This window comes from Caenorhabditis remanei, chromosome X (assembly GCF_010183535.1).
Source record: "Caenorhabditis remanei strain PX506 chromosome X, whole genome shotgun sequence".
Lineage (NCBI taxonomy): Eukaryota > Metazoa > Nematoda > Chromadorea > Rhabditida > Rhabditidae > Caenorhabditis > Caenorhabditis remanei.
This window is the reverse complement of record NC_071333.1, coordinates 18,204,067-18,216,287: the sequence shown is the minus strand read 5'-3', so window position 1 is coordinate 18,216,287 and position 12,221 is coordinate 18,204,067. Positions and strand designations below refer to the sequence as shown.

At 35.7% G+C, this 12,221-nt stretch overlaps 2 protein-coding genes across 2 annotated transcripts; one reads left to right on the top strand and one right to left on the bottom strand.

Moving 5' to 3' along the window:
• Positions 1-4,192: 4,192 nt before the first annotated feature.
• Positions 4,193-4,456, bottom strand: GCK72_025679 (uncharacterized protein; the record flags this gene model as incomplete). Its single annotated transcript, XM_053736442.1, has 2 exons — positions 4,193-4,272; positions 4,327-4,456. The coding sequence occupies 2 exons, from the start codon at positions 4,454-4,456 to the stop codon at positions 4,193-4,195; spliced, it is 210 nt and encodes a 69-aa protein (XP_053580008.1).
• A 4,020-nt stretch (positions 4,457-8,476) lies between these two features.
• Positions 8,477-11,543, top strand: GCK72_025678 (uncharacterized protein; the record flags this gene model as incomplete). The annotated part of the gene is made up of 5 exons (XM_003106273.2): positions 8,477-8,501; positions 10,499-10,621; positions 10,681-10,762; positions 11,038-11,188; positions 11,364-11,543. The coding sequence occupies 5 exons, from the start codon at positions 8,477-8,479 to the stop codon at positions 11,541-11,543; spliced, it is 561 nt and encodes a 186-aa protein (XP_003106321.2).
• Between the last annotated feature and the right edge of the window lie 678 nt (positions 11,544-12,221).

Genomic DNA, 12,221 nt, shown 5'->3' with positions numbered 1-12,221 from the left:
CAGTACTTTTTGACTCTTTTTTCTAGAATATGTGGAATTTTTATCGGAAATTGTTTAAAATGCTATAATTAGTCCTATTTTAAATGTTTTACCGAAAATTATTCCGACTTTTTAGTGATTTTTTACTTTTTTGAGTTTCATCAATGAATGCCTTGAAAGTGATTTATATTACTTTTCATTATAAACTTCGAAAAAAAGTGAAAAATTAATGGAAAATTAGAAAATCGCATTTTTCGAGTTTTTTCGAACAAGTTTTCTAGGATTATTTTTTGTGAAAACATTCAAAATAGGACTAATTAAAGCACTTTGAGCAATTTCCGATCAAAAATTCCACATATTTTAGGAAAAAGAGTCGAAAAGTGCTGCTTTTTGGGGGTGTCCTATCTTAATGACGCGGCCTCAAAAGTCACTTTTGAGCACATAGCTACTCCAAGTTGCTCAATCCAAACGGTTGGTTGTCGTCGAGGGTTTTCAGGGTCGCTGAATCGAACTGCACTCACCGATTTTTGATAAATATTCAGGATTTTTCAGAACGTCAAATTTTAGGGGGTGTCCTATCTTTATGACGCGCACTGTATTAAAAAATAATCAAGCTGGGTAGTGATAAAAGTAGAAAACAGAGAAAATGATCAAAGTTGTTTATGGGGAAAGGTGGGTTCAACTAACAATTTCACTGTAAATGAGCGGCAAACGCTGGCATCTATACCTGTCTGACCAGAAGTTTTGCTCCAGTTGATATGATTAATGTGTTGATAATTTCACTTCACTTTTCTGAAATCCTTGGCAGTTTCTATTGATTTGAAGGAATACCAATTGTTGGGCTCCGGGTGATTATGGAAGGTATAACATGGAAAAAATGATTTGATTCAAAAAATAGCATATAGTACCGCTCAAACGGTTATCAACTTTAGATGATTTCTTTCCGAGTTTTGTAGTGTATTTCGGAGTTACCTGATTGTGCAATGAACTCAATTTTGTATGGGCTGAACAGTGCTAAAATATCACCTTATTTTTGTAGTTCATTATCTTTTTGTAGGAACACTATCTTGGAAGATAGAGGTCATAAAAATAGTTTCTACCTGAAACCGACTAATTTCAGTGCACACTAGCTTGAAGCTTTTCACTTTGACAATCTGTAATTTTTAAGATACTGTACCTACAAAAAAATGGTCAACTACAAAAATAATGTACTCTTTTGCTCTATCGATCCCATACAAAATTGACTTTATCGTAACTTCAGGTGACACCGAAATACACTATCAAACTTAGAAATTTTCTACTGAAAACAGCCAACTTGATAACTTTTTGAGCAGAACTGTACATGCCGGGATCAGATTTCTCGTGACTTGATAAAACAAGAAAAAAACAATAAAAACTTGCGATAGATAAAATTTTTGAAATAGTTCCCTTCTATGATATCCCTTGAAGGAGTGAGCGTTTTTGAATATTACAAAAATATGGTAAAAGCTTCAGTGAAATCTAGTTGTGTTTGTTTTCTTCATGAAGAATTTCATGGTTTTTGAAATTAGGAACCTGAAACAGTTTCTTATTTCCTTCTGGTACATGATGGGAGCGGTAAAACTTGCAATTCTTAATAAGAAAACGAGGATTAGATAAATGGCTATGAAGCTGATTTGTATTATATCGGGACTGGGAAAAACATTCAAAAATATCTTTTGGGACGACGCTAAAATTTTCAAAAACAACTCGTTGTCTACATATTAGCTGAATCTGTACAAGTTGAGCATCACTAGTAACACGGCCTTCAATGGCAACTGTTTCTTCCATTTTTCAATAACATATTGGTCTCAAAACTTCTGCGGCAGATCCTGCAAAATGTATAAAACAATTAAAGTTTGAAAGCTTTTAATGAACAACCTAGGTGCACTATCATTTTCATCATATTTCTGCTAAAATTCTGAATAATCATAGCAAAAATACTGTCAAAAACTGCATAAGCTTCGCGCGTCTAGAGAAATATGAATTATTTGGACGTCATCACGGTTTATTTGCGGCACCACTCGAACCTGCACCTCTCGAACTTCCGTCCTGGGCTGCTCGGACGTCACGCCGCTTGGGAGGTGAAGGTGAGAATGCGCTCATCTACCTAATGAGGTCACCTCCCTTTATGAGTTTGAAAAAAACACAAATAGAGAATGATTGGTCCGTCTAATTGCAAACACACTGTACACAAGTTGAACTCTATATTTTATTTTTTCTATTCATACCACTGAACTACCTCCTATCTATATCCAGTTCAATTTCTAACCCACATGTTAACGAATTTGGGATTTTGTTGTTTATTTTTGTGTCGATAAACTACATAAGTCCCCAAAGAAATAATATGCTCTTCGACTCTTTGAAAGCCTTCCTCTGAAAGATGCCGAAACTGCGTTTGATTCTCTCAAAATAGAAAAACAAAATACGTAGAATATTCTCTCATTTCCTGTGAGCATGGCATATCCAAGTTCCCATTGAGTCACCACATCATTAGTCGCCTTTCCGTTTTCTTCATTTTTCCCACTTGCTAATTAGCAAAGACTACGGTAACCGAGTGTGTTCTCGGATATCATATAACCAAGTGAAAGAAGCCATATATTCGCAAGACTCCCTGAATAATCCATTGAAACGAAAATGAATGAATGATTCATTTGAGAAAAAAGTGTTGGCTTCGAGAAGTATTTCTGGATTTCTTTTCTGGAATGACACATAGATGGCTCGGATTGCTTTTGAGGCAAGACGTCAATCGCATTGAAATATTGCCGCCGTGAAATATTTTATAAAAAAGGAGAGATTGTATCCTGCTGGAACAATCTACCAGAAAAGTGTGACGTAATGTGTTTTCGAATCTCAGAAAAGGAACAAATGGGTTATTTAATCAAAAAATTGAGTAAATGAACGTTCACCAAAATCACACCTCGCGTAAGAGACTTTCTATAGATTTTGCAAATACACACATTAGGAATCAAAAACTTCTTTTCGAACATGACCCTCCATTACAGTCGGAATCATATCCTGAAATATTGTTTCTCTGCACTTCCTCTCACAACTTCACAAATGCTACAAAATCCCTTTTCATTTCAGTTCCCTGCCCATTTCATATTCTTCGTTTTGAAAAGACGAAACTCTCATTCAAAAAAGAGCTCCTGACGCAGTGTCTGATATCTGTTTTCATATCTCTCCTTGCGGAGACATAGAGAAATTGGGAATAGACATAGAAAACGCAATAGGACTAGGGAAAGAGATTTTATTTATCCATGTTGAGATCTTGCGACGTCCGTCTGACTCTCTGCGCATCAACTATTTCGGCATAGCAAAATAATCCCCTGTATATAAATCCTTCTCACTAACCAAATTTTTTGCAAAACGATATCTAGCGTGAGAAATGTGAGATTTGTTGAAATAGCACGTTTCGAAACTCTAAAAAACTGAAACGGCTGTTCGGGCACTTCTAATCTTTTAATTGGATTTTACAGCTTACAATAAAAACAATTCTAATATTTTTTACAGAGTTTTCGATTTACTCACGTAAATATAATTCCTTTTTCTCTGTGAGATTGTAAGTGATAAAATCTTCCATTATTCATATTCTTGGTCGACTAGAGATTTCAAATCAGCGTAGCCTAGTTGATAACGGATAGAAATTAAGAACATAAACTTGTTGGTTCGAATCTAACAACAGGAACAACTAGAAAACTTACAAAAGAATTTTCCGAAATCAAAGAATGTGAGAACGGTGCGCACAGTAAAATTTTCTAGTACTGACAAGAGACTTTTCAGGCACCCGGCCTGTGAAGCTGCGGGGAGCACGAATCCCTTGTTCTGAACAAATCCGCGCAAACAGCTAGCATGTTTCGGACCAGTTCTTTTCAAACTTGACCATTCTGATCTTACTATTTGTTGTTTTCTTTATAACACTTGGTTTATTTTTCAGATGGTTCAAGTTGGCTATCTGAAAATGAGAACCTCAGAGCTGTGTTTTAATTTTTATGAGGTAAACGTGACATCAATTTGAATGTGGCTATTTTCAGTGCGTTTTCTAAATGAAATTTTTACTCAGAACTAGTTTTGAATAACACCCTGTAACAGATCTCCAGTAAAAGTGTTAGTGTAAACAAAGGATTTTAACAAAAAGTTTATTGCAGATTCTAGATGACAGAACAACTTGAGAAGTGTGGTATTTCTCATCGTCTTATTCCTCAGGGCAACATCCATTTTGAATTTCTTCTTTGGACAAGGCAAATGCGCAGACGCGTGTTGGAAGTGTGGCGTCTACAAGAATCGTAAGTTAGAACACAGAATGCTACAAAAGTTTATTATGCTTACCGTCAGTGGTGCACCCATCTGGACAAATCCGCATGATAGTCTTATATGCCTTTATTCCGCAGTTGCGAGATTCGACTGGCTCAGCAGTGAAAGCGAGAAGGATGAAGACAAAGAAAATGAAGAATTTCATGATTGACGAGAACTTATTCAAAAATGGTCCGACGAATCGAGGCAGAGCGAATAATTCGTGCAACTGATCAATGAGAGATTCAAGAAAAAGAGGCGGAGCTTGAGACGATGTGTTTGAATATGAATGGGTGGAGCGAGCGAGTAGGGCTTGCAGATACAGAATAACTCGAAGAAGGAAGAATCAAAATAGCCAAAAATCAAAATGACACAGGGAAAATAAATGAGAAAACGAAAAAATTTGAGTATGGAGTGTTGAATAAAATAAAAGGACACAATTCAGGGCATTTGAAGGAATACAAAAAGACATACAAACTCCAGAAACAACACGAATAGCCAAATGGAGAAGAATATGAATTCATACATTCTCCTGTAAAGAAAAAACGAAAAAACGGGAAGACAAAACACAACAAAATAAGTTGTAATGAAAGAAATCAAAAATTAATGTGTCGACCCAATATAGCCATTGAATGTTCAGTTGTTACCTCATTATGTTCGAAAACTAAAAGCTCACCAGAACACTTTCTCGAAAACAAATTAGACATTCACTAAATCTTGGCTCACTTTTTCTATTATGTAATTTGTTGTCGAGAAAATGAAAGAAAGTGTGTTCACGTGGTTCAGTGTTATAAATAGAATGATGTATTCATTATGGAATTTTGGAAATAGAATAGAACAAGAAAAGTAGAAATTGAAGTCATGAAGATGGACTGTTTTGGGTATCTATGATTTCCTTCTTCTTGAAGTCTCACCATCACAAGAGTAAAAATTAATTGACCTATTAGCTCATACATCTATTATTGAAATAAAAAAATTCCGACATTTTTATTTGAACAATAATAAGTGTCAAACTTCTAGAAAATAAACATTTTGGAAAATTTTTCAAATGTTCCAGTTTTCAGATAAATTTAGTTTTAAAAAAAAATTTCACCACGAAAAAAAACTTAAAAAGAAACGATTTATATGTAGCAAAGTTTTATATGTATCAAAATATATGTATCAAAGTTATTTGTTCAGATTGTCACAGCAAGAAAACAAAAAACTAATGAAAAAAATTCTAAAAAATGCAATAAGAGTACATTCCATGTTACGCTTATTAACAGAAATAATAGATCTGAAACAGACAGTGTAAGACTTTCTGGCACATTCGAATTTCATTTGAAACGATGTGCATTATAATGCTTATTAAAAATTCAATTAATGAACGGATAACTGTTTATCAATGAGAACGTTTTTTTTTTTAATAGAAGAGATAATTGCTAGAATTATGTACAGTTCAACTTGTGCAGTGTGTTTGCAATTTGACGGACCAACGTCCTCTATTTGTGGTTTTTCCCAACCTCGCATAAGGTGGGGACCTCATTAGGTAGATGAGCGCATTCTCCCCTCCACCTCCCAAGCGGCGTGACGTCCTAGTGAATAACAGCGTTGAACGGAGGTCCGAGAGATGCAGGTTCGATTTCTGCCGCAAATGGATAACTATGAACAGTGATGACGTTCAATGTATTCATCTATCTCTAGACGCGCGAAGCTTATGCAGTTTTTGACAACATTTTTGCTACGATTTTTCAGATTTTTTAGTGGGTACCAGAGTATTCCATTAGGAACCTCTAAACTTCATTTGTTTCATACATTTTGCTGAATCTGCACAGCGTTATTCAAACCGACTAGTTATTAAAAAACGGAAAAAGGGGTTGCCATTGAAGCTTCAAATTTGGCTGGAAAGTCAGTGGTCTGAAAATTAGGTTTTGCTTTATGCTTTTTGTCATCAAAATAGATTTTACTCCAATCTTCAAGTATTATAGTAAATGAACTTTTCACAGATTTGACTACACATTTAGAGACTGTAACAAAACATATTCAGACTGGTTATCATTTTTATGAAGAGATGTTTCAGAGGAAGAAAGATTACAAGGATAGTTTACGGTAAGTCTATTTCTGCCAGCAAAACCGGCTAAATGTTTCTTATGAGCTCTCAAATTTTATGGTGACTCTTTTTCACATGGAATTCCAAAATCGGCAAATAGTATACGCAAAGATGTTGTCATTTGTAAACGAGCGAGCACCGGTGAACTGCTGGAGAACACAAATGGAACCGCGTGGTGGCGTATATGCGGCCAAATTGGAAGTCCATGTGAAAAAGCTTAACCATATGAAAAGTTTGAGAGCTCATAACTCGGCTCGCAGAGACATTTTGCCGGTTTTGATCGCAGAAATGGACTTTCCCATAGTCAAAACTACTGTTTGATTTATAATTTGCGTCTACATCGACTTCCCTTGTTAGACTGGACTACACATTCTCAATAACTTTTTGAAACTGTAAGCTTCAAAACTTTCAAAAATTGTATCTATGATGTTTTCGCTGACGAAGAGATCATCCTCAAACATTCAAATGTTAAACTTCAAATTTTTCACTTTCCTATTTAGCAAAACCATTCGAGATACTCCCGCTCATCTCAAAAATATACAAACGTTTCGAAAATCTAACAACACCTATTTGTTCTGCTTCTTGAGCTCAAATTAGCATCAATGGTTGAATAATAAAAGTGTTTACATGCAATTCAACATCTACGTGCTAGTCTTCGTGCCAAGGAAACAATTGCCAGCGATTAACGTAACGACACTTTTCTTTTTTCAGAAGAAACATGTCGGCGTGAGTTTTGTGCTAAACAGAGCCGTCACTTGAAAATCAATATTTGGTATCATTAGAGAATATCATGCATTTGATGCCAACTCAAACTACTTTCAATCAACTGTCAATCTTCTCATATGACTTTCAGTCGGTTTTATGGGATTCCTGTCTACAAAATGTGGGTGTAAGTCGGTTACATTGAGTTCTGACCGATAAGAAAGAAAGAACATTATTTTTTGTTGGTTTTTTGTTCAACTTATGCTATTTGTATATATGTACACATGATTATACCACAGGAACTTCTTACCTGATGTCTCGTGATTAGCATATTGACTTTTGTTTTATTTTCTCCAAAATATTCACTTCCCCTTATACATGATGTTTATATAAACTTCCTCTAAAGAACCAACGGAAATTGGTTATTTTGTTGTTTTTGGTTCCTGTAGACAGATAAATGCAATATTTGCATTTCAATTCAATCGTTGGTGCTTAGTTACTACTTCCGTTATGTTCTTCGGTTTTCAAATAATCGAGTAATCCGATTTGAATCAGGTTGAAAAAAAAATATTCAATCAGGGAGAGCACTATTTTTCTAGTTTTTTGCAAAATTTGTGAATGGTTTCCTCTAAAACATAAATTCTTTTATTGGCAGCAGCAACATAGATTTTCGCCTAAAACTATGATTCACAAAAGTTGGTAATGAGAATCAAGGTCAGTCACTAGTTATTTTCAAATTTACTATGTTCCACCGATTTTTCGAAGGCTGAGAGCAAAAATTTAGGAGTATCTTTAAATTTAGTTATAACTTATTAGCTATAACGGCTGTGTATTCATATTAACTTCGTACGAAAAGTCCGAATTAAAATTTCAAAGTCTGATTTCCTATTATGTATGTTTCTATAAAGTTCCAACCTGCAATCTCTGATTTTTTCAAATGTTGACAGTCTAGAACCATTGCAAATTTATTGTTTATCCTTATTCACTGAATTACTCATCAAAAACTAGAATTTTCCATTTACATTTTACCCTATCAAAAATCCTCCTCCCACTTCTTTAACCGGCCTACAAAACATTGTTGCAAACTCACTAAATTTCATTTTGGTTCTGTTTTCTCTCCGGTCTTCACCACCTGACTCATGTTTTCACAGTTTCCATTTCACACGTTTCATAAACCGATTTGGTTTGCTATTTTCAGTTTTTTAAACCATCTCACGCTTTATATTCAAATCTCTGTCACATGTCATATGTCTGTCAGAGAACAATTGGGTAGAAACTGAATATGTAGATTTATTTCAGATAGCAAAGCGAGTCAATTTTTGTTTTGTAAAGAACGTCAATATTACACACAAGCAACTTTTTTCTCCGAATACTTCTTGCCAATCAGTCGACAAAATGGACCTATCGCATATTATGTCACGTAAGTGCTCCTTGCTCTTTCCTAATGAATGTCAACACTGATAAGAACTGGGAGCGGTCAGTTACTTCCATACTCTCATCTGATCTTCCGATATTTCTTCTTCCTCTATTAAATAACATCAAGTAACAAAAACTAACACATCAAAGCATCAACAATCTTCAAGTCTTTAAGGGAGAAGGGGGAAGCCCAAAATAGATAAAGATATCATTCCAGACCGGAAGTGAGGACAATTTATTAGCTTGTAATCAAACAGACGTTTACGATCCCGTCCCCATTTATCAGATGCCGTCGGAAAACCCCTTTTCTAAATTTGATATCTCACTGACTAGTGAGAAAACGAGGAGACAGTCTAAAGGGGAAGTTAACAAGGAAGAAATCATGATTGATTGAAATTTCGTGAAGATTCGAATTAGTGTTGAACCAAAAGGTCTGATTAGAAGATTCAAGTGGTTTCGGTTTTGGTATCAAACTATTTGAATCAAATACATAAGTCTTATGAGGGAATCCTTTTTTCGTAATGACTCTTATACATTATTTTCTGAAAAAATCGTATTAGTTCCGGTTATTCCACCTCATTGTCTACGTTTGCTTTTCAGTACTCATCGTATCAACTTTAGTTCTTTTTTTCTTATGGGGGAAACCCTTTGTGCTCCAGTCCCAACGCGTCAAAAGCGGCTTACCAGCGAGAATAGCAGGAAATTAGTCTGGTTTAGAGTTGATAACACATTTCATCGCCCGTTCTGCTATTGCGACTCAAACGGAACATAAAGTTATATTAGTACCGTCCTTTTTTTTTTTGAAAATGAAAAAAAAAAATTATTTTCAATACATTTTTAATCAAAAATAGTAACTTTCTTCCTGCAAATAAGACTAACAATCAATGTTTCAAAAATCACAGGAAACACTCTCCACCCTGTCTCCGCCGGGTGGTAATCATAAGTGTTTTGTTATTAGGTTAAGATGGGTGCAAACACATAGTCCTTCTTAAAACAATATTATCATATGATTGCGACAAGACGAGGAACTTGTTCCAGTTGGCGGTCCGGGGTAGACCTATGTTTTTGATAATTAATTTTTCGATTTTATTGCTTTCACTGTTTTCACAAAACTGGAGGTGTTTTCAATATTGTTTTCAATATTACGAGGAGATTTTGGATTTGAGAGATCATCATTCATTATTTTGTTTTTGAAAACAGGGGTACTGTAGTTGAACCAGAGAACATTCTGTTTATAGTATATAAATCTAGAAAATGATACATTGTTATAATTTCTGCTCCGGACAGGTAATGAGTATATAGTCTTCACAACAACGTGTCCCCTCCCATTTCCAGCCAGGTCAAACTTCACAGTCTGTCATAATCCGGTTAGCGAGAGTTCGAATTCCACACAAATTGGGTACAATTGGTCAGTGATCATCCTTCCTTTTTACCCATCAACATGTCTAATTACCCAGTGTAAATTCCTAGGAAAGAACAGCCCAATCAATGAATCATTGCCTTTATTGTTTTCCAAGCCCCGCCCATTTTAACTAGTGTTCCCTCCTCTCCACCACTTTTGAAAGGCGATTCTCATTATCAGCTACTATCAGATAGTATTTCTTCTAGAACATTCCATTTTGTTATGATTGAAAACCTATCACATCACATGATTTGGAAAACGGAGCTGTCTTTTTTTTCGGGCATTTCGGCTTCTCATTCCCGAAAAAGCCAAAAAAACATAATGACTCTTATCATAAATTTTTTAAATGTATTTTTTGCTTCCCATACGAACTTAACTTCTCTTTTCAATGTCGACTACTCGTCCTATTTGCGATGATCTTCGCCGCTATCAGCTTGCCTCTCGGAGGCTTCTATAAAAGTCAGGGAGTGAACTGAAAAAGGCAAACACAACTAGTTATCTTTCTTTTTTCCTTTTTTCCTAGTTTCTAGTTTTTGCAGATGTTGCATTTTCTTTACATATGTTTGTGTTGCAATAAGTGACCCATGTGACATTTTCAGCACCAATGGCACTCTTCTCACCAGTCATCCGTTCGGATTTCAACCTCTATGAAAGAAAGAAGCCGCAGCCAAGACAAAGAACCAGAACCAATACCGTACAGCTTGCACCAAAAATTGCGCCAGGTTTGTTTTTTTTTACATAAATGTATAATAATGAATCGCAAAATTAATTTTTTTTGCAGGAAAAGAAGGAACTTCGCTCGATTCCCTTCTTGACAAACACCAAAGAATGCTAATGCTACGTAATCGCAGACAAGAGTCAAGGTACTGAAAAGATCCTTATTTCAAGTGACAGGTCTTTTCCTATTGTGGGTACTGTGAGCGATTATCATGAGATTAGTTGAGAAAACTGCCGCGCTGTCGTTTTTGTGTGCGTGTTCATGTGTTCTGAAACGTGCCAAGAGACAGGAAATCTGAAAAACGGAGGTGCAAACAATATTGCGATAAAGTGTAACTTGTCACGTAGGGAACTGTGATTTAACCAAATACCGTATACAGTCTGTGACCTTTCTTTCAAACAAGTCTTAGTCCTATTCCAGATGCAAACGCCGCAGTTACACGTACTTGGCCTCCCGATGCCCCGCAATCACCGAAACCGACGAGGAGGAGAACGAGGAGGACGCTGATCTTGTCATGGCGCAAGAATTTACAACCAATGCAAATCAAGCAGCCGTCATCGCCCCAATCACGGTATGTTGTATGAGTGTGCACCACGTATGTACGCTAGAAATCAGACTCGTGACCGGAAAAAAATAGGAGGTCAATTGAGTTTCGAGAGGTGTACGTACATAATTGATAGCTTTTGGTGAATTGGGTTATTGTACTTATCAAGTCATCACCTATCATGAATCAAAACTATTTTTAGACCATCCATGAAGAGGAAGAATACCCAAATGTTGCACCGTCGATTGTGGCATCAGATACAACGTCATCGTCATCCAGGTCGAAAAAGAAGAGTGTGCTTACTTTCATCAACGAATGGGTCAGAAGTCGTTCTTTCAGAAAGCAGAAGAATGCGTCGGAGAAGGGAAACGGACATTTCTAAATCATGAAACATACATACCCACCCATTCCTACTAACAGGCACACACCGTTTTATAAAAACGGGTATTTTCTTTTTTTATTCTAACAACACATTGTTAGTAACCGCTATTTGTATAAAACAACGCATATTGCGAGCTTGTCTGATTTTGTACGGTATTTCTTTTCCGTCACAAAGTTTTGTATTAAAAACCTGAATAAAGTTGCACATACACCAAGATTACGTAATATGTTTTTCAATTAGAAAAAAACTATTTCCCAACTTTTCATGTTTCGAAATACTGATAAGATTTATGAAGTTCTTTATCAGTATACTGACCGGAGCAGCCACTGTCCACGAAATTCGTTGGCTGTAAACAGTTATTAGAAAGAGCGAAAAAAGTGAAGAGTATGATGATTTTCAATGGTATCAATTCTTAATAAACTAAATTTTTGACAGTTTCAGGGTTAAAACAATTTAAAAAATTGCGTTTAAAAATGAAGTCCATCCATGAGACTTAAAAAAACAAAACCAATAAAAAAGTTCCGAAAACAATGCAGAGTATACTGGCGTTTATACGAAAACGTATGTTATGTTGTACCAATTGCCTGTCTTTCCAGGAGACTTACAGTACAGTGCAAAAAACACGAAAGTTAACCGTGTTCAGTTGAAATTGTCCAACTTTGAGAGTATGTCATGGTG